The following is a 22,963-nucleotide window of genomic DNA, read 5'->3' on the forward strand; positions in this document are numbered from 1 at the left end:
CATGCTGCTGCTGGGGGGTTCATATCCCTTATTGGCCCTACTAATAAATGGCCCTCCCCCAAACTCCCGCGGCACACCTGTGGACTATTTGTGGCACACAAATGTGCCATGGCACAGTGGCTGAAAATAGCTGGACTGACTTGTCTTCCTGTGAGGCACGTCACTGGCAAAACTCAATAGGGACAACTCTTTGAAATGTACATGTGCAATTTCTAGAATAACTTTTTTTTTAGGAGTGGGTGGAAAGCATTTTGCAGGCAGCTGCAAAAAACTCTGACAAGAAGCAGACATGTTCAGTTTGTAGATGTCTCTCTGATACACACACAGTGCTGAAAACAAGAATGAGATCCAAATAGTTTTGTTTTATTACAAGATGTAAAAATATTTATTTTCTTTACACCACTCCACACACCCTACTGCTGCTAAAAACCCAGTCAAATGCACTTTTGAACTTCAGAATGCTGGCAGCTGCAAAGGTATGGGGGGGACGACATACAGACCTCTGCCAAACTTTGCTTGAAGAGCAGCATATGGAAGAAAAAAAAGAGTTGCATATTTGGGGTGGATTTCCCTTCCCATTGTTTCAACAGGCACTGCTCAGCCCTGGCAGCAAGGAACCACCACCTCATGTCATCAAGACCCTTTGAAAAGCCTTTGCCAAAACTGGATGACCAAAGACAGGCTGTACAACTGTATTCAAAGAAATAAATGAGTAGCTGTTTGTATGGGTAAAAAAGTACTTCATTATGGGAAGCTAAGAGATCACAAGGAATCGTCTTTCTTGATAGACTACTCACAGAGGCAGATTCTAGGGCAGTTCAAGAAATGCTTGGCAATTTGAAGCCTGACCAAAATGGGAAACATCACAGTCAAGTCTGTTCACAGTCACGTCTGTCCACAACAGGGTTGGGGTCTGCCCTTACATAAAAAACTTCTATGGCAAAAAGGTTGCCTTGGCCACAGGGTGGCAGCGGCAACAAGAGTGAAAGATGCAGACAATGCCTCCACATAGGAAGTTTGTAAAGCAAGGGAGGAGGAGGGCACAGTCTTTCCTGGGAAAGTGCTGCTGGCCAAGGGGTCTGTGCCAGCACAATCATCACATGGGGTAGTTCAGCACCACATCCTGTTTGGCCAGCTCTAGCAACATAGGGTCATCAAAGAACTTGCTGATGCTCACGTCCTCACTTAGCCCCTGAAGGAGAAACAACAGAACAACGAACATTAGATCTGAGAAAGGGGAGGATGTGTAGTTCCCTGGAATTTACAGTATAAGAACCAACCACTGTAAGGTGGGAACTGCAGAGGCCATCTGGAAGTAACTGGCCTCTCACCTAAGCCTTACCTTCCTGCGCCTGGTCTTGATCATAAACTCTCTAGCCAGATGGGGGGCTGGCTGTGGTTCAAGAGGTCGGATCACAATGCTCTTGTCCAAGGGGTCACCAGGCACAATCTAGAATTTAAAAAAACACTGGATTTGTTACATAGTCTTAAGTCTCTTAGATCTGCGAATGAGCCTGCGCACAGGGAGAATTCAAGAATAGCCATTACAGGGACACCTGGGGAAGGTTGATCATTACCAGAGACAAAAACTGAGAAGTGAAACCTTAGAAACTTTCTGGAGCATCGCCAAACTAATCCTCATTCAATTATACAGGCCTACAAAATTGAGGGTCAGAAAAGTTTTTCCCAAACTTTGTGGTGGTTTGATACGAATTTGGGGTGCTGATTCAAAAAATGGCAACCGTTTTGCCCTATCACGCCTAGTTTTGGAGACATAGTATAGCCTCATTAGTGAATGGTTCAAGCAGCTTCTTCATGAGGAAGCCATGGCGTAGGCTTCCTCATGAGGAAGCTGCTTGCACCATTCACTAATGAGGCTATACTATATCTCCAAAACTAGACGTGATAGGGCAAAACGGATGCCATTTTTTGAATCAGCACCCCAAATATATCCAGGAATTGGTGTAAGGTTTAAGGAAGCAAAATATGTGTTGGCCTGTGTTATAGACCTAGAAAGTGTAATGTCATGTAGTAGAGTGTTGCCCTCTCCACCCCCAGCAACATCCTCCACACATCATCTCAAAGCCTCACTGACTCTTATGGATTTACTGCTGAACCTATAGTAGTGATCAATTAAGGAGCATCTATGGGAGCAGGAGAATGGAGGAAAGGGAAGGGAGCAGGAAAAGCCTGCTGAATGGGGCTCTGATACAACGTGGTCGCAAATGTTTCTTGTCTGGGATGCTGAAGGCAGTCCATACTACCAACTGCTTTGAACTGCTGGACAACAATCAGGACAAAAAGGGACCGAGTAGGCAGAGCAGGACGTTGAGTGGTCAGAGAAGTAAGAGCTTCAGCACTTGCCTAGCAAAAGTGTACCCAATTTCTGCCAAAAAAAAGAGCAGAATTTATGCCAAGGAAGCCACTATGTTGCTTGACCTGCATATCTCATGATACAGAATTGGCTTTTCCTGACATAGAATATGGGCCACATTTTGGAAAGAATGTTCTTACTTATGGCACATTGCCTGCATGTCCTGCAGCTGGGACAAACAGAGGCTGCCTTTGAATAATCAGGTATAGCAGGGCGGAGACTTGAAAAGGTCAACAGGCATGTGGATGCGGGAGAACCCGTGGACATTATATATCTGGACTTTCAGAAGGCGTTTGACACGGTCCCTCACCAAAGGCTACTGAAAAAACTCCACAGTCAGGGAATTAGAGGACAGGTCCTCTCGTGGATTGAGAACTGGTTGGAGGCCAGGAAGCAGAGAGTGGGTGTCAATGGGCAATTTTCACAATGGAGAGAGGTGAAAAGCGGTGTGCCCCAAGGATCTGTCCTGGGACCGGTGCTTTTCAACCTCTTCATAAATGACCTGGAGACAGGGTTGAGCAGTGAAGTGGCTAAGTTTGCAGATGACACCAAACTTTTCCAAGTGGTAAAGACCAGAAGTGATTGTGAGGAGCTCCAGAAGGATCTCTCCAGACTGGCAGAATGGGCAGCAAAATGGCAGATGCGCTTCAATGTCAGTAAGTGTAAAGTCATGCACATTGGGGCAAAAAATCAAAACTTTAGATATAGGCTGATGGGTTCTGAGCTGTCTGTGACAGATCAGGAGAGAGATCTTGGGGTGGTGGTGGACAGGTCGATGAAAGTGTCGACCCAATGTGCGGCAGCAGTGAAGAAGGCCAATTCTATGCTTGGGATCATTAGGAAGGGTATTGAGAACAAAACGGTTAGTATTATAATGCTGTTGTACAAATCTATGGTAAGGCCACACCTGGAGTATTGTGTCCAGTTCTGGTCGCTGCATCTCAAAAAAGACATAGTGGAAATGGAAAAGGTGCAAAAGAGAGCAACTAAGATGATTACGGGGCTGGGGCACCTTCCTTATGAGGAAAGGCTACGGCGTTTGGGCCTCTTCAGCCTAGAAAAGAGACGCTTGAGGGGGGACATGATTGAGACATACAAAATTATGCAGGGGATGGACAGAGTGGATAGGGAGATGCTCTTTACACTCTCACATAATACCAGAACCAGGGGACATCCACTAAAATTGAGTGTTGGGCGGGTTAGGACAGACAAAAGAAAATATTTCTTTACTCAGCGCGTGGTCGGTCTGTGGAACTCCTTGCCACAGGATGTGGTGCTGGCGTCTAGCCTAGACGCCTTTAAAAGGGGATTGGATGAGTTTCTGGAGGAAAAATCCATTATGGGGTACAAGCCATGATGTGTATGCGCAACCTCCTGATTTTAGGAATGGGTTAAGTCAGAATGCCAGATGTAGGGGAGAGCACCAGGATGAGGTCTCTTGTTATCTGGTGTGCTCCCTGGGGCATTTGGTGGGCCGCTGTGAGATACAGGAAGCTGGACTAGATGGGCCTATGGCCTGATCCAGTGGGGCTGTTCTTATGTTCTTATGTTCTTAATGCAAGCTTGAGTTACCTAGAGTACTGGCCTCTACCTCCAATACCTGCTAATTAGTGTCCCTAGACACTTACCTGCCAGTGGTGGAAGACAGAGAGTGAGAATGCTTGTCCCTGTGTATGTGTCCTGAGGTCTGTCTCAAATCCAAAAGAGTCAATAGCTGGGATGAAGGCTTTGATGGTGTACAAAGGGGACCCTGGGATTGGAGCATCTTGAGTCACATGACCTCTGCAAAAGAACAAAAGCTGTTATTTTCTTCTGTGTTTGCTAGAATGTTTCTTCTCAATGCCTCTTCCTAGTGTCAATATAGAACAGCATCTGTGATCACATTAGAGGATCAAAAGTTAGATGACAAGTGTTTAATATACAGGAAAGAGTGAACTGGAGTCACATGCAAATACAGCTGTAAAGTGTTGTGAAAAGCACGGAACAATACAAGTGGAACCTCTGACGTTTCTGAGAGGGAAAACACCAAGGAAGTAAAAGTTTGCCTTGATAGACAAGTTCAACACTCTGTTCCCAGGGACATTTTGGCCTAATTGGCAAGATCACAAATGAGACATGACGGAGACAATCATCCCGTTTTGTTCCCAGCATCTGATATAGGCCATAACTAAACATTTCAGAGAATGACCAGCTACTGCCAAAAACAGCTCAATCTTCTCTTCCTCTCTCTTTCTTGATAATGCCTAGCAGAATTGGTTGCAGGATTTTGTGGATCCTTGGACTATGCACCCTCCATGGGCAACCTTAGCCTATAAGGAAGGGACGGAAGGACCAAGAATCCTTATGTGCAACTTCTATCTTCTTTGGTGCTCTGTTCCAAGTGAGAAAATGGTGACACAGTGGGGCAGCAGTCACTTCACAGTGGGCAAACACCTTTCTTAAAAGTGACCTACACTCATAACTAGCATCTCATGCTAGTGGGTGAACCCGATGGGTGAAGCGAATGCAAATCAGCAAAAGAAGTGAGTTTGGTGAGAGATGTTTTGTTGTCCTTGGTATTTCCTGATTCACTTTTTAGTTAGTGGTTATGACAGACAATAGTAAATGAGGTAGAGATAAAAGTTGTTGCCTGTCACCTATTCCTCATACAGACACTCAAGGGCACACAACTTGTTCTTTTGCAAAAGAGGCTAAGACAGCCTTGACTTCTTTGCAGTATTTAGCTTTTGGACCATACATTTTAACTGAAGTTTCTACCAAGTGCTGACAGTTAGATGGCAGGCCTCCAACAACATCCCAAATGGGATTTCTTCTAACCTCAATTTAAATTAGAATAGCAATGAAAGGTTTAATGATCATGACTACCACTCACCTACGTCTGGCTAGGACAGTGTATACTGCAGATACGCAGTCGGCAGGGGCCTGGACCTCCACAAAATAATATGGCTCCATTAACCGTGGTGTGGCCTGAGGAAAGTAGAAAACAATCAGGGAAGAAGTCACTCTGGGGTAAGTATTCCTATTGTGTTCCACAACAGCTTTAAATTTTCACTTTTAACATCCCTTTGCCTCTTTGTGAAAGACTAGATGGACTGTGTCTGCATGAAACCACAGATGCAGCCATTTGTAAGTCAGGACATTCATAGGTCAGACATGAATGAACTCAGGGACTCAGTGTTGCTCCACCCCCACATTCAAGAACACTGGCCAAGAGCTGTTGATCCTTGGTGCCATGCTAGTGTTACAAGACAGCTCTTACCATGAGGAAGGCAGAATACACCACCCGCCTGGCTGTTGGAATGATCTGTCCACCTCCTCGATGAAGTGGCTCCTGAGCAATCACAGCATCTAGAATCTTGAACTTTACATTACGGATCACTGGGATAATATGAAGCAAAGAATACAATGAGAGTTTGTTTATAAACGAAGGACACTATTGTTGTTTTGGGACAGCCTGCTAAGCCAAAACTTTATGGAGACAGGGAACAAGAGTAGATCTTAACCATGTACCTTTTCCTTACTCTTTCCAGCACCTATATCCTAAATTCTTCAACATGTATACTCTATACTGTACACAGTCACTTATTCCGATATCTAATAGAAGGGCCAAAAGACCCTCCCCCCAATATTCAGGATCTATTTTCCTTAATTTTAACTCATTTTCATCTTCATTTTTTTTAAACATGGAAGAAAATCAAGTGTGTAAAGACCTATTTTGAGCAATGAGTTGTTTCATAGCACCTGTACTTACTTAAGCCTCTGATATCTTTAAACATTCAAGAGTGGTGGTAGTGCTAGTAAATCAGAGGGTGAAACAAATAGGTAGAGACAACAATTACTAGCAAGATAAAGGACTTCTGATTCATTTTTCCTGGAAAAAGTTCTCATGTACACATTAATTGGGGTAATCCATTTTGCTAAGCAGAGTTTACGGTTCCCTAGAGAAACCTAGTAACCTCAGAATGTGCCAAAGGGCTGTGGCTAGACTTTTGTTATTTCAGATCAATTAAGATGCAACATACAGTGAACCCTTGATTTAACAGACTAATGCGGGGTGTCTGTTAAATTAAGTCAATGGACATGCACAAAACATATATGACTAGCTTTTATTGAAGCAAAAAAACTTGTAAATCATGAGTTCACTGTAGTTTGTACTGAAAATGTGCCTAGGATGGAAAGGGTTTGAAAATGCTCACAACAGGGTTATTTTGCATGGTCTTTTACATACATTCATCACAGAGGGGCCCTTCCCTGGTCCCCCACTGGAAGCCCTGCACGATGCTGTCCTTCACAGAGCCCAACAGGGTCTTGTCAACCTGCAAAAAAAAAACACAAAACATCAGTGCAGCAGAAGGGAGTCTTGTGCATGCACAAACTGGAATACTTGGCACCAGAGCTGCCCCCATACAGATCTTATTCAGACATTTTATGGGAAAAATAAAGGTCAGGGCTGGAAGGAATATGTACAGCCAAAAGTTGTTGCTACTCAGACTGGGGTGGAAAACAATTGGAAGAGGAGGGGCACAGGTCTGAGGGGGGTTTCAACACAAACCACTAGTCTGCATGTTGAGAAACAGGATCAAAGATGCATGTCTAAATGATTGTAAAGCTTTGACACAGTACTGTCAAGGACAAGAAACATATTCAAGACTAACAGTCATCCTTCCCTCCAAGTACTGAGTTTACTTCTTTCCTGTGCACCAGATTTTAGGCCTCTACACAACAGTGCCTTCCGCTCCGTTCTAACTGGTTCTTCTACAACAGCTGGAATCAAATGGTAGACAACTTTTCAGGAGTTATCCGATTTTTGTTCCATACTCTGTGAAAATTGTTTGCATGTTCAAAGACTTCCCTGGATGTGGAACTTGGTTACAAAGATAAGGTAGCCCTGGATAAGAGGACTTTGATCATTGCAGGCTCAAACCCAATCCAAATCCTTCCTGCCTCAATCCTGTTGGTTCCTTACCTCAGAAGGCAGAGTGTCATCCACCAGAATGTTTGGCCCAGTAGCGTCTGGTCCAAAGGCCCAGATGGAACGGGCAGCCAGCAAATCCCAGTCATACTTGGTCTGGAAAAACTCACCCAACTTTTTCCTAATGAGAGACATGCAGTAATTAGGAGGGAAGACCAGAGGGAGCTCAGTTGTCAACCTTGCTGCTGAACTCTGAATCCCAGCTTAGTCTGTCTCCAAAGGGTGCTAGTCTATTATTTTCTTAAATGCTTCTTAGGGAAGACTGCATTACTTCCTTTGGCAACTTTCTTACTCCCACATGCAAAGGTTCTCTAGTTGCAGTATTGAGCTGAGCTGATTGATCTGTTAGATCAATCACTTCAGAAGATGGTCTTCATTAATCAAGCACCAAATTAAAATAAATTAGTATAAGTACTTACAAAAACTGCAGGAAGCAGGCACCACCTCAGAAGAGCACTGCCCCCCCTTCTCACACAGGAACAAATGCCTCTTCTGAGATGATACTTGCTACAGCACAAGTGTGCAATGGTTGAAAACCAAAGAAAGTCTTTTTGTTGGAGAATGATTGTTTAATTCATGTGAAAATGTATACAAGTTTAACTGATTCAACTGACTGAGAATTAAAATTCATATGATTGACTAAGATTTCTTTAATTGAGGGAGAGCCCTCTGTTTTGTAACAAACACCAGGAATTCCCTTTGCTGCAACTTGACTCCAAAGCTTCCTGTCCATCCATCACCAGCCATGGAAAACAATCCCTCTGCCTCTTCCTTATGCTTTTAAAACAGACAACAGATGTGCACACACTGTCCACCTCCCTTAAAGTGGCCCTTTACCCTGATTTCTTCAGATGCACCGAACACACCCTGCATTATAAGCAACTACCACCATAATTTTAGGGCAAAGAAACATTTCTTTTATAATAAAACTGATCTTTGAGTGAAGCCTCCTCTCTGAGTCTCTATTTCTGAAGGGAGAGGGATTTTCTGCAATATGCTGGTTTGTTACCCAGTCTTAGATCCCTGTTCCAATTGGTGTGTGCAAATTCCCCCAAAATCAGCTCCACTGATAACAGGACAGGACAGATGCCCCATGCCTTCTCCCTGCCACCAACTGTTTAGCATCCTCCGTACCTATTCCATGTTATCTGTACCACTTCATTCTCAATGTCTTCAGCAAGACCTTTTTCCAGAGGCTCAGCAATCATTGTGATCTTGTTCCTGAACAGAAAGACAAATGTCAATTAGCTGAGGAGGAGAGTAAGGTGGAGGAGGAATAATTTTCAGAACAAAGAGCAATTTCTGCAGCCTCCTTCCAAAACTTGTTTTGCTGCTATTCATTTAAGCAAATTAAAATTAAGAGCGCAAATCCCCTGGTAGTCTGTAACACTCGTCTCATTCTACTCTTGGTGGCTAAGGGCAAACAATTCTTACCCCCCTTTTCTTTGAGTACTGTCAGAAGATTCTCCCTTAATGCCCTTTCCAGAGAGTTCAGTTTATTTTCTAAAGAGGTTCTACCCAACCATTCTCATCATGTCCTATTGCAGCTGCTGCTTCTGAAGCTCCATTTGAAAGGAGTCAAGTCATTTAAAAATAGCAATTGTGAGCAAAAGGGGCCTGTGGGCAGAAAGCAATGTCTGCATGGCTAGCTTTTGTCTCTGTTTTATGCAGTATAACACATCTTCTTTAGCTTCTGGGGGAAAAAAACCCCTATGGCAGTATGAAGAAAATACCCTGACCCTGAGGGGCAAGTTTTGGGGAGGGGCATGACAGCTCACTGCATGAAGACAACTGCTACATGGCAGAATTTTTCAAGTGGCTTCCAAGGTACACTGCATGCAACAGACCATAATCCTCTCAGTTTACCTGCAACCTTTTAACTGCTTTGTTACTACAACTGGATAAACTATTGCGCCTGAAGGTTAGCTAACAGACATCTCGCCCCTTGTATACAGTTCTGGTGCGGATCCAGCCCAAGCTGGCATTTGGCTTTTTTGCAACAGCATCAGGTTCCTAGCTTGCATTTAAGATTCTGAGCACAGGTCTTACTTCTTATTGGGTGTCTCAGCAAAACACTTCAGGGAAGAGGTTTCCACAACCGTCTCACAGAATGTGACAACAGGATCAGCTACCTTTGAAAAGCAAACAGAGGAATGGGTAGAGTCTTAAAGAGTTTCCAGGATTCAGGCAGACCAATGCTGAATCCCCTGCTCCTTGTACCGTACAGATGACAAACCAAAGTAAAGCCAAACAGCGAGATGATGCCCTCACTAAGACAAAAGCACAGGCAAGATTAGAAAGCTGAACTCTTTCATACCTTGATGTCAATCTCTGAGTACATTTTCCGTAGGTCATGCATCACACAGTCAAGATAGAGCTCGCCTGTGCCCAAGATCACATGTTCCCCAGATTCTTCCACCTACAGTAACAAGCACAAAATAAACTTAGCAAACAGATACCATTCTGAACTTTGCAAGAGCTGTGGTAGGAATTTTACTGCAGAATACGGAGACCCTCTAGAAGTAAACTGAACTTCCCTGGTATGCACTGGGACAGTGAGTGGAGCACCTGCAGGCACAGCTAGCACTTCACTTTGTAGCTGATACTCCGGCATGGAATCTTCCATGCCGAGGTGCTGCAAGGAGACTGTGGTGAGTGGAGCATTGCTGCTGGATGGGCCTGCCCGTGGGTATGCTTGGCATGAAATCAACCCTCCCTTGGAAGTACCTGGAGGTGCTGCTGCTGCTGGGTGCCTCACCACTGCCACTCACCCTGGTGAGTAGGGAGATTCTCGCAAGGGTAGGGCCTCCTGCAAAAAGGTTTTGCACTGGGTCCCGTAGCTCCTAAGGCTGGCCCTGCAGGTCAGCATTGAGAAGTATCTGGTTGGCTGCTATAGAAAATAGAATGCTGTCCTAGATGAACCCTGGTCTGATTCAGAAGGGCAATTTTTTTAACAGCTTACATAAATTATGGATTTCCTGGATCTCTGCAATGATAGCTATATAACCCAGTTAATGCAAAAGTTGTCAGAAGTTTATTCTTTGGTGCTTTTTGAAATAGGACACTCATTTTCTCATGTAGGAAAAGCCAGGTAAGGAGCAAAGCCTGGGATTCCACATTTCTCCTTGGCCAAAAAAACAGTCACCAGCAACTGATAATAGACAACTTGATTCAGGCCACCTCCCAGGCTTATTTATCACTGAAGCATCCCCAAAACTGCATAGCTTTTTAATTTTGTCATAGACATAAGGTTTTCTGGTTCTATCATTTTCCACTTCTGAGGGAGAATTTATCTATATTTATATGAATGGGTATGATACTTTCACTTGGCAAAAATCACCAGGGTAGAAGTGTGGCCAGGCAATGTGGCCAAGTTAAAATCTGCTGCCATTCTCTTCAGCTACTTCCTCATGACTCCCTCAACCCTACCCTCTCATCTTCGGATATGACCACAAACCTTGGTAGTGAGAGAGGGGTAGCTCTTGTTGACCTTCCGCAGTCCATCCAACATCTTGGGGAGTTCAGAGGGATTTACAGGCTCCACAGCTATTTTGATGACAGACGTGGTGTTGAACTTCAAAGGACGAAATATCTGAGCCTGAAACCAAACAGAAATGTATTTGTCTTGCTAATGTTTACATTCCCACCATTCCTTCAGGGAGCTCTCTGCAGCAGGCATGGGGGGTATCACAGATCTGAGGTATGCTAGTCTATGACAGGGGTGCTCAAACAGTGAGGTAGGCCCCTTTTGGGAAAAGATATAAACTTTCAGAGAGAGAGAGAGAGAGAGAGAGAGAATTCTAAAGCAGGTGGTATCTTCTTTCTCCCTTCAGTCAAGAGCTAGGTGGACTGAATGACCCTAGCAAAGGACCCTCTCTCCTTTGGGTGAGAAAAGATAGCACCCTCACTGTCTCCTCATCTCAACATTATTTGGAAAGAGCTAGAAAAAAAAAATTTTTGTTTTATACTAGTGATGTTTTTGAATATGAAGGGGCCAGGGTGGTTCTTTGAATGCCTATTCTAATGCTGATGTAGGGATTAGTGCCACAGGCAGATCCTCACATACAGCAGCAGGCCATTACATGTGCACACATATCCCAGTGCAAAAGGATATCTTCAGATACAACAGATGATCCTGGCTCCTATGAAGATCAAAAGTAAAGTATGCTCAGAAGGTGGGAGAGACAACAGGTTAAGAAGTTTGACAAACAAGTTACCGTAGGTCAAGAGAAATTGACATAACGCCTCATTGTGTGAACCTTATGACTGAGTGGGGTCAATCCAAATTCAATTTCAGCAACATACTTCCCTTGACCCTCAACATGACACAATATGCAGGGATGTTTATGCTGGGCTGCACCCATCCTTAGGTATCGTGAATTCTAAACTTCTTGGAGCTCTTCTCTCAATCACCTCAATCCATCTTAGAAGGCACCCATTAATTCAAAGGTCTTTGGGAATATAAAAGGGGACACTGTCGCATTGCACCCCCTAGTCCTCTGTCAGCATAAGAATGTGGAAGAGCAAATGATCTACAGAGTCTCACCCTCTTGGTTCAATCCACACACACCCAGAGACAGAGAGAGAGAGAGAGAGAGACCAAGTTGGCCTGCAGAAGGGGAGACTGACATAAATTAAGCTAAAAACAGACTTGATGGGGGAAAGAGTATCATTCCACAGGAAGTTCCCTGGGTTTACAACCAAGGACATGCACAGTGCCCTCCCAGCACCAGCGGCCACCAACGAAAAGGAAATGGTGACACTAGTTGCAATACCTCCTCATTGCCTCTGGGCTCAGTGATAGTGGCCGTCTTCACGATAGGCTGGTCCACTCCCTCGATGAGCACCCAGTTGCCAGCAGGGACCCTGTTGACCTCTATGTGGTACCTGAAAATAAGATACAATCTCCATTCAAGTAATACACAGTCACATGGAAAACAAGAATAACTGCTTTTTGAGTGATCAGATATACTCATCTTCCCAAATCTAGTTCTCAGAAGCATGTGCCAGATACTGGGAGGCAACACAGATGTGGGCATTAGGAATGCACAAGCATTAGGAATACATGAGCATTGAGTGGCAAGAGCCAAGGAAAAGCATTAACGGGACCCAAATTGTCCTGGTGACTAATGCCCCACAGGTCCTGGTCAGTGACAGTCCTGCTTAGCACACATGCACTCCTGAAACCTCTGCAGAGATCTCAGATAATAAGCAAGATTACACATTGCACCTGCAACCTCCCACATGCATCATGCAAACAGCTAACCTGGGTGAAGCCTTTCCCAGAAGCTCCTACCTTGCCACGGAGATCCAAAGGCGTCCCACATTGCAGATCTGCGAGTCCTCCTCATCTTCAAGTGTATAGTTCTCTCCCAGGACCTTGACGGGCTGCCCTGCATGAATGGTCCCGCTGAGCACCCTGCCAAAAGCGTGGAACTGGACCCCGTCATCTGTGCTGTACATCTTTGTGGTGTGGCACATGAGTGGGCCCTTTCAGAGCAAACAGTTTGGCTAAAGTCAGTTTTCATGCAAGAACAGCCTTAGTATATTCACATGCAACAGCTTGCCATATGGATTAGGTGAGGTTTGTCCTGTTCAACTTCAACTTTATTTTTTTTATCAATCACCGCGATGAAGATAACTGCCAAATCAAACAGTAAAGCTTCTCCCAGGTGAAGCAACTTTACAATTTAATGCCTGCATCTCCATTTTCCCTGTCCAATGAAGCTTCCCCCCCCCCCCCGGTCTGTGACCCAGGCAACTTCCATTTACAAATAAGGAGGAGTTAGCAGCATCCCTTACGTCAGGGTCACATTCACTCATGGCCTCCCCAAGGTCTGAGTCGACTCCACCTGTGTAGGTGTGCTCGATCTTGGTCTTTGCTCCTGCTTTTGGGGAGGGGATATGCTGCACACACATATCCACAAAGCCTAGAAGAGCAAAGCAGAATGAGAAGACAATTGAGATTAAAACGTTGTCAGGAGGAAGGGTGAATACTTGGGCTGATTTCCAGCTTTACACAAAGGAACATTTTCCTCATTCAATTGTTTGAAACCCTGCACACTGGAGATTTGTTCCAGGGTGTGCTGTCTGTTCACACCACATAATTGGAGATAAGAAAGAAGACTTATAATTAGTTATGTGAAGTTAGTTGTTCACCCTAAAAATACAAACTTAGAGAAATCCACAACCAAGAAACAGCAGATTTAAAGACCGATAAGAGAGGCATACTAATTCACACAAAGCACACATCAATTTATATCATCACCAGTATAAATTTATTTATTTTATGTACCACCTCTCTCAATAAACTCAAGGTTGTTTACACAGGCAGGTTGAACCTAAATTCATTTTTCAATGAGATTTTTACAAACATTATTCCATGAGAAATCCCATAAAAATCTTCATTTCTCCAGATGTTTCCCTTCACAGTGCAGTCATCATCCTGGCTGCCAACTCCTGCACTTTTCAAACCTTTTCCTGCCTTTATGATTCCATGAAGGAAATACAACAGCAGCCCCAAAATCAGTCTTATTGTATTTATCTACTACTTCTGTATCCTGTCTTTTCTCCAAAGAGCTGGTTTTCTCCTGTGGTTTCCTCCCATTTTATCACAATATCACTGTGAAGAAGGTTGAGAGCATGTGGCTGACTCAACAAGGTAACCCAGTAAATTTCATCGCCGAGTAGGAATTTGAACCCAGGCCTAGTCTAACCACTGTACCACACTATTATGAATTAATCTGCATGGGATAAAGGCCACTCCCCAATTCTAACCTACAACACAGGCCACCATCAGCATTCCTTTTTAGTACATTTATTTGCCATTCTTCAGTGTAAAACTCTCAGGGCAGCTCACGTACTGAAACTGTATAACAAGCAGAACTGAATTTTCCCAGTGTTAAAAATTGCAGAAAGCAGCAGGACATGACAGTTTAACAATATTCAGCAGGACAGGAATGAAAAGCAACTGAAACACATGCTGGAAAGTCACTGGAGCAAAAATACGGACTGACAGCCAGTGAAGCAGTGTAAAGTACAGTGATGGTAAAGAGGTTTCTCAAAAGCCTTTACTCTTAGGTAGCTTACCTGTGAACGTAGCTAAAAGTGTTTAAGCCTTGCAAGGAGATTGCTCAAATATCAGTGAAGAGATGGATAGGGAGGCTTACCTGTGAACTCCCCAAAAAATTTCTTGCAGACGAGCCTCAGGAGAGGGCGGATGTTGAGTTTCAGCTCCTCTTTGGTTAGGTGGATCCCCAGTTCATCCAGAGTCCTGGGAAGAGTGGTGTCTACGTCCCCAACCACCTGTGCAAGAGGGAGAGAGGAACATGAGCAAAAGTCTGAAGTATTGCAGAAAAGAATCCAGCCTTTAGGACAAAGTCTCGGTGGAGGAACACTTAAAAAAAACCTGGAATTTGAGTTCTGTACATATTCTCTTACATTTATTTTGGTTACATTTCTCTCCATCTTGTCTCTCAAACAGAGTTCAACTACTTTGCAAGTTCAACTACTTTGCAAGTGCCACATAACGATAGGCATATGTTCTGCAAACCATCATTAGGCATGTCCATCATTGTCCGGACAACCACTAATAGCAGTCAGGTTGTACCCCAGAATGCTTTGTGGGGCTGGGAAACCAGGAAGATGGCTAGTTGGCAAAAGCATGCATGGAAACACGTGAAGCACCAGTTAGCTGGTTGAACTGGGAAGGAAGCTAGCCTGGTGCATTTAGCAGAACCACTGTCGTATATGCAGTCGCTCACATGCCAGAACATCACTATGCGATGCATACCTGCATTGCTTTTGCTGCTGTCAGTGTTTACAAGGCACATAAAAATCCCTTTCTTTCAGAAATTATTTTTCACAAACTTTCTGTAATATATCTAGGCGTATTAAAGTCTTTAGTTCTTAACTATTTGTAAATTGTGTATTGCTTTTCCGGTATATATGACTATAGTACATTTATATACCACTTTTTGACAGAATTTGTTTAACAAAGTGGTTCACAAAACATAACATTTAAACGTAAGAAACCACTATAGTTAGAATCAAAACAGACAAAACAGCAGCATAAGAACCCCAGTGCTCCCAACCTGAAACCGTTATTAACCATGATACTGTACTGTTTGTTGTTGTGTCTTAGTGTACTCTGTAAACCACGCTGTGTTCAAGTCTTAAGAAAAGGAATGCAGTACTTTAATGAAGTAATAATGCAGACCTCCCCTGCTCACTCTCCTTGAAGTGACCAAATCTCACCTCTTGCAAAAGTAGCCCACACTGTCAATGTTTGCAGCTAGGATCTAAAGAGAGTGAAGAACATACCTGAGCGAGGATTTTGTAAAGAGGCTCCAGGATGAATTCCACAAAGCTCCTCTGGGAACTGCTGGTTGGGGCTTTTTTAGTGAACTTTCTCCTGGAAAACACAAGGGGATATACAACTAGGTCTGAATAAGAGTTTTCCAGGCTTAGTTATTCTACACAGTGGCTGCATATGAATGCTTAAGAAAACTTCTAGCCTCGCACCAAGAGAGTTTACCTGACACAGAAAAATGCAAACATGCACATCCTTTTCTTCTCCCAACCACATGATCATGAGAAGTATGAGAATAATTACTGCTGAAAGTGCCCCATTTTTCCTCTCTAGCACAACCACTGGGACCAGGTGCTGGGTAGTATGCAATTGCACCTATTACATCTTTTTCCCTTGAGATGTCTCAGTGTACAGGATATATACACTGAGTACATGAACAGCTATGAGAAGTTATTTAGCAAACAGTGGTAAATATCACCAGCATCCTGGATTGTATGCAAGAGAATGGTTTGCATTGGAAAAGGGGATTGACCCAACATGACCATGCTTATACCAGTCAAACAGCCTAAGGAGAGAAATCACTGGCTGCTTTTCAATTTCTAAGCACAGAAATTTGGAATCTTAAATATAATGCCAGCAATTCCACAGGGGTTAAATTTACATAGCCCTGGGTCAAGTTGAAATGGAAGACATCCCCTGATGACGAACAAGGATCAAGATATAATCAAAGTAAACCAAAATTTTGGTTTTTGCTAAATCTTGGGCCCCGTTCCCTTGGAAGATAGGTTACCTTTCTTTTCAACAAGTTCAAACTTTCAAATATCTGGGGATTACTTTTTATTTCCTTCACAGTTGGCTCCCTCACAGGAAATCTGCCATCTCTTCAGCTTTACTTCATCTAAATGCAATTGCCCGATTCCACTTTTCCAGTGGCAACCAGTATGTTCCTGCTGCCCTCCACATATTTAAAGCCAAAATTCTTTCCAAATTGTTGTATGGTGTACCTATTTGGATTGAGGCTGCAAACTGAGATCTGGATCAAATGGCAGCCTCTTTCCTTAAGACGAATTCTGGGGGTTCCCAATTTAATTAGACTATCCACCCTTGTGCTTGAACTAGGGATCCACCTCCCTTCCACCATCGCGTGGTCCCTTACTTTCAAGTTTTGGCTCCGCCTTCATTTAAGCACTCACTCTCTTTTGAAAGACCTACTAAAGACTCCTATCTTTCTAAGTGGTTTAAGTTTATTGACTCTAAGCTTCTATCACTAGGTCTCTCCCCGGAATCTCTCACAGATATCAATCTCTATAAGGCCCACTCAATTATCAAGTCTAAACTTTGGGAATCTGAATTTAACCAGCTTTTTTCCAATCTTAACCCCACCTGTTCTCCTCAATTCTTTGGCCTCCCTCCCCTCACTTGCCCGCCCTTCCAATTATTTCAGTAAACTGACTAATCCTACTAAGAGGAGAGCGTTCATGCTTGCGAGACTTAATATCTTCCCTTCAGCTGTCCACTCTGGCAGATTCTCCAATTTGCCGCGTGATCGCAGATTATGTCTCTTCTGTTCTTTAGAACCGGACACTGGACCACATGCTACTCCGTTGCCCGGCCCATCAATCTCTTCAAGTCATGCACCTGAATCCCCTGTTTTCTTCTTCGGGCACTTTTACCGACCCCTTATCTGTTCTCCTGAGTGACAACTCTGTGGCCATTACTGATGTAGTAACTGATTTTCTTTCTGTAGTTTCCAGGCTCAAACCTCCACCCTGATCCCATTCCCCCTTTGCTCCCCTCCCTTTTTCCTTTATCAGTCCCATGTTTTGATTTCCATTTTCGGCAGCCATTATGCTGGCTATTGCTATTGATGTTGCTGCTGTTTATTTATTTATTTAATGCTAATAAAGGTTTTCTAAAATCTAAATATAATCAAAGACAGCCACTGCTTACGTCTTGGGGTTGAAGTAGATGTCTCCCCAGAGCCTCTTGGCAAACTCTTGATAATTGATGTCTCCTAGAATAAAGGAAAGAAAGTGGAAGTCTTAGCTATGCAGCTGGTCTTTTTGCAGGGCTAACATCTCCCACTTCTATTCAGGCAGTGAAATCCAAGGGCTTCGCTGACACAATCCCTTTCACCGTGGTCTTTACCTATCCAACTTTGGACCTTCTCTGGATATACTAATATTGTAAACTGAAGTACAGTAGTTTATGAAAATGTTAACAAAAACCATGAGGAGACCACATCACAGAAGCCAGAACAACAGATAACAAGCATACTAAATATTTACACAAACAGTAGTTCCCAATAATCTCTCTCATCTCACTCTGGCATGACCAAGAAAATGAAATGGAATCGAACAAAGGACTCAATGGGGTTTTGGAAAAAAAAGTTGGCTCAGTTGTTGACTGTCCCCACTTGGTTCCAAAGGATAATGTAACTGAGCTTCAATTGACAAGGCTGGGGGAGAAGAAACAAAAAGTTCCTCCCCACCCCTTTCTCTAGACACCGCAGTCACTAAGGACAGGATCACATTACCCCTTTCCCTGTTGGATACTGAGCACATACTTCTGCTTTATCCGATGTAAACAAATGGTTACATACTTTCCTGTAGAAAAAAAATCAAGCTAGACTCATAATGCTCTAAGATAGCTAATCTTAAATTCTTTAATCTCTGGAGCCCTTTACACTTCAAAAGGAGTCTTATGGAGCCCCACAGTGCCAGTTCATGAGAAGAGTGGCACAGTTTTGGGCCCAACATAAAATACCAGCAAAAAGCAGGAACAGAAGTGGAATGAGGAAAGAAAGCCACGGACAGGGAAGGCGGAAGGGACAGATGAGCAAACCAGGCAGAGAGCAGATGGTGGCAATTTATGGTGTACTTGTGGAGCCCCTGAAGGGGCCTCAGGGAGCCCCAGGGCTCCTAGAAGCACCCTTTGAGAAATGCGGCTCTAGGAAACAGCCTCCACTGCCTCTGACTAGATGGAGGTCCAAAAAAATCTGTGCACTCTTGAACCAACCCTTTGTTTTTGTTTTCCTCTTCTGCTCACCTAGCCACATACCTGTACATTGTGACAACTGGAATTTTGCTAGATTATCTTAAACTCCAAACAGGCAACCCAGCTATTGCATCTAATGCTTATCTGATGCAGCCCCTGCTCACAGAGCTTGAATACCCAATAGTTAAGAATAGAGAAGTCAGGAATTTGGGGAAAAAAGGCAAGAGACTGACAAACGAACAATGGGGATATGATAAGAGTAGAGGAGCAGACTGAGCAGGGGTATCACTATGGTTGGTGTCACTCAGTGAGGAGGGGAGGGGTGAAATGGGGTAGTAAAGGATGTGGGTGGAAAGGGGAATGGGGAAGGGCAGGAGGTCTAGTCTAGAAGGTTGAGCCTCCATTTGCCTGAAGATAACATCCGAAGTTTGCCAGTTCGAGGCCACTGGCACCTTGCGACCTTCAAGCAGCTGACAAGCTGAGCCTAGCTATTCCACCTGCTCTGAGCGTGGGAGGATGGAGGCCAGAATGTGCAACCAGATCAAGAAAGAAACACCTGAATGTTGTGGTTTCTTGAAAGATAGAAACCTTCATTCAAATTGTAAAAATTCCTACGGGGATTTAAATTGCCTGCCTATGTAAACCGCCTTGAATAAAGTCTAGGGAGAAATCTGAGGAGCAAGAAAGGCGGTATAGAAATACTTTTATTATTATAATATTATTATTATTATTAAGTGGTGAAACAGAGCAGGGGAAGGCAAGAGCCACATATGGTAGTCTAATGTTACTATCCCCAAATTTTAGCCTTAGAGAACAGAGTCCAAGACTACATAGTGAGCTCATGAGAGGGGCAACATTTGAACTGGGGACTTCCTGGCCCATAACTCACTCTCTTAGACATTAGGCTAAGCTAGTTTCCCAATGGGGATTGGAAGAAGCAAAACAGACAAGGGAAGAAGGCAGGAAAGTGGACAATTTCCAAAATAGCAACTCGTGAGCATCTAAAGCCGCTCAGTGCACTGCTGTTCCTACAAACTGCTGGATACCAACATGAAAAGCTTGCTAAACCTAGTCTGAGAAGCTTGCTGCAGCAGGTGGAAATCTGTTTTTGAAGGACTGATTTTACCTTGGAGAAACAACACAAAAAATATAAAAAAATGAACAGATTGCCTCCTAAAGGCCACAAATCAAAAGACAGCCAACACAGTTCCGTTAAAAGATTCATGAGCAACGAAAAAAGCAAGACCTTCCTCATAACCTTCAGCACAGAAACAGCTGAGCCTCCAACTCCCACGAATAGACCTCTCAGAAAGAGGACAGATTCTCAGCTCTTTCCTTCACTAAACTGCACTGTGCCTTCAGAAGCTGTAGGCGAAGCATGTCACAGTAGACAAGCATCTCCTCTTTTTATTTTCTATTGCTACCTCTTCTAGCCCTTATGACTAAAGAAGAACAAACAGCTAACTATGTATTTACACTGAAGCAAAAGGTGTGAACTCAAGGATAGAACTGGAATAGGAGCCAAACTGAATCCTTGTCTCCGATGACTCCAGCCACTGAGAATCAAAGCTGTTCTCAATGGCATAGCCCTCCTCCTTCATGAGAGGGGGATTTCCCCTCACTGCTGGGCTTCTACAATGTGATGGGCCCTTCACAACTGGCATACATACACAGAGACTGACATACACACACACATGCAGAAAGGCTTAAATGCATATATATATGAACATACATACTACATGTATATTTGTGCAAAGGGGGGGGGTTGGTTTCACAATACGAGACAGCCTTGCAGAAAAGAAACCAAGAGCCAATACTGAAATGCAGACACAATTTAGTAGTCCCTTACCATACATGTCAGCATAAATCTTGGCAAAGGAACCCAACGTGAAACAGATACTGTACTGGGAACTGGCAAAGCAGACATTGCCTAGGAGTGGTGAGAGGATCAGATTTTCATCTGTAGAATACATGCTGTAAATAAGAAGGATTTTCTCTTTAAGTACTCATATGTCCATGTTTCTTACTTAACACAGTACAAAGAGGAAAGAGAGATAAGAGAGAACTGAGTTCTAACTAAGGTTGTAAGCTCTAAAATGCAAGGGTATGAATCAATTTTCATCTGTGAGGGCGGATTTTATTCAGTGAAACAGTTGAAAAGGTACACTTATTTTCTGAAACTATTTTGACTTTGCTATGTTACTGTAATATGGAATATTTAAGATGCCCTTTCCCTTTCAACAATGAGCAGTACATTTTTTGTTTATTGTATTTTAAGTTAATAAAAAGGGCCAAGTGGTTATCCCGAGCAAGATTTTTACTTATATATAGACAACTCTGACAAACGTAACTAGTGAGGAGGAGTGAAAATTGTTTTTTTTTTTTTAAGTTAAAATCAAAATCAGGTTTCCCAAATTTGGGTAAATTTTTTTAAAAACTGGTTGAGTGAGCAGAGTACATCTTTGAGGACACAGCAACACCCAATGCTCTATCTATGATAACTCTCCAAAAACACATTAAGGAAAGCAGGCATTTCTATACCTGATTAAGCCATTGACTTCATCCACGATGTGTCGCAGCTTGTAATAGGCATCAGTAGGGGGTAGCTTCAGTTCCAGGATCAGCCGGTCAATCTTGTTGATACATACGGTCACTGCCAACCTCTCCTGCACTGCATGCTTGATCAACCGCTCGGTGTTGAGCATGACCTACGGGGAACACAAAAGAGAACAACATAGCAGGCAGGGCGTGAAAAATCAAGCATTGACCCTTCCCGCTGGGAGAGTGGCCTGCAGGAGCATCTATGTTCAACCACTGGCAACAAGATCAGTTTTAGAAAAATGTGTTTAATGGAAGATTGTCTCCCTTAAAGCCTGCCCTGTGCAATGACCCCTCACAAAAATAAAATTCTTTATTAACACACAGGGAAAAAAGGTGCGAAGTGGTAGGTAGGTTAGTTTTATGAAACAATGACATATAGAGCAGTGCAAAAGCCCTCAGGAAGCAGGGTTAGAAAGAACCTAATTAAAAGCTGATGGCAGTGCAATGGAAAGCTGTCCACTTTTATTTGTATAGAAACATAAGAAGAGCCCTGCTGGATCAGGTCAAGGGCCCATCTAGTCCAGCTTCCGATATCTCACAGTGGCCCACCAAATGCCCCAGGAAGCACACAAGACAACAGACACAACCTGTGTCCCAGTGCCCTCCACTGCATCTGGCAATCAGTGGCAGCCTGCCTCTAAAACCAAGAGCTTGCACATAACTACTATGACTTGTAACCTGTAATGAACTTTTCCTCCAGAAATTTGTCCATTCCCCTCTTAAAGGCATCCAGGCAAGATGCCATCACTACTTCCTGTGGCAAAGAGCTCCACAAACTAATTACACAGGCCTACAGGTCAGAAAAGTTTCCCCCAAACTTTATGGTGGTTTGATATGAATTTGGAGTACCAATTCAAAAAATGGTATCCATTTTGCCCTATAATGTCTAGTTTTGGAGATATAGTATAGCCTCATTAGTGAATAGTTCAAGTAGCTTCTTCATGAGGAAGCCGTGGTGTAGCCTTCCTCATGAGGAAGCTGCTTGAACCATTCACTAAAGAGGCTATGCCGTGTCTCCAAAAGTAGACATGATAGGGCAAAACGGATGCCATTTTTGGAATCAGCACCCCAAATATACCCAGAAATTGATGTAACAGTTAAGGAAGCAAAATGTGTACTGGCCTGTGTTACATGCTGTGTAAAGAAATATTTTCTTCTGTCTGTCCTCCCAACATTCAACTTTCATGGATGTCCCCTGGTTCTGGTGTTATGTGAGAGGGAAAAGAGCATCTCTCTATCCACTCTGCCCATCCCCTGCATGATTTTGTATGTCTCAATCATGTCCCCCTTCAGATGCCTCTTTTCTAGACTGAAGAGGCCCAAATGCTGTAGCCTTTCCTCAAAGGGAAGGTACCCCAGCCCAGTAATCATTTTGGTTGCTCTCTTCTGCACCTTTTCCATCTCCACTATATTCTTTTTGAGATGTGGCGACCAGAACTGGACAAAATACTCCAGGTGTGCCCTTACCATCGATTTGTACAACAGCATTACAATATTAGCTGTCTTATTCTCAATGCCTTTCTTAATGATCCCAAGCATGGAATATGAAAGCAGCAACAACCAAGTTTTAAGGAAAAAAGCTGTGGTGTTTTTGTGCAAGGGGTGTGTGTGTGTGTGGGTAAGCTCCATGGCTGATCAGGATTTGAATCATGAGTTCCCCAGTCCTAGCCCAACACATTAACCACTATACTACAGTAGCTCTCAACAG

General features: G+C 43.5%; 1 protein-coding gene across 2 annotated transcripts in view; it reads right to left on the reverse strand.

Annotated features, from left to right (window-relative positions):
• Positions 1-356: 356 nt before the first annotated feature.
• The window catches only part of EFTUD2 (elongation factor Tu GTP binding domain containing 2), a 33,117-nt gene continuing 10,510 nt past the window's right edge, over positions 357-22,963 (reverse strand). For both annotated transcript variants that reach the window (XM_066626949.1, XM_066626950.1), the window contains exons 10-28: positions 21,196-21,362; positions 20,504-20,628; positions 17,608-17,671; positions 15,669-15,759; positions 14,516-14,651; positions 13,149-13,276; positions 12,643-12,836; positions 12,122-12,233; positions 10,804-10,944; positions 9,664-9,765; positions 9,396-9,478; positions 8,481-8,567; positions 7,341-7,467; positions 6,603-6,690; positions 5,634-5,752; positions 5,247-5,341; positions 4,003-4,156; positions 1,343-1,450; positions 357-1,192 (exon numbers count right to left, since the gene is read on the reverse strand). In XM_066626949.1, the coding sequence (XP_066483046.1) occupies positions 1,097-1,192; positions 1,343-1,450; positions 4,003-4,156; positions 5,247-5,341; positions 5,634-5,752; positions 6,603-6,690; positions 7,341-7,467; positions 8,481-8,567; positions 9,396-9,478; positions 9,664-9,765; positions 10,804-10,944; positions 12,122-12,233; positions 12,643-12,836; positions 13,149-13,276; positions 14,516-14,651; positions 15,669-15,759; positions 17,608-17,671; positions 20,504-20,628; positions 21,196-21,362 (2,217 nt within the window). In that variant the 3' untranslated portion in view covers positions 357-1,096. The remainder of the gene's footprint in view (positions 1,193-1,342; positions 1,451-4,002; positions 4,157-5,246; positions 5,342-5,633; positions 5,753-6,602; positions 6,691-7,340; positions 7,468-8,480; positions 8,568-9,395; positions 9,479-9,663; positions 9,766-10,803; positions 10,945-12,121; positions 12,234-12,642; positions 12,837-13,148; positions 13,277-14,515; positions 14,652-15,668; positions 15,760-17,607; positions 17,672-20,503; positions 20,629-21,195; positions 21,363-22,963) is intronic.

The sequence above is a fragment of the Tiliqua scincoides genome, chromosome 5, assembly GCF_035046505.1.
Source record: "Tiliqua scincoides isolate rTilSci1 chromosome 5, rTilSci1.hap2, whole genome shotgun sequence".
Taxonomy (NCBI): Eukaryota; Metazoa; Chordata; class Lepidosauria; order Squamata; family Scincidae; genus Tiliqua; species Tiliqua scincoides.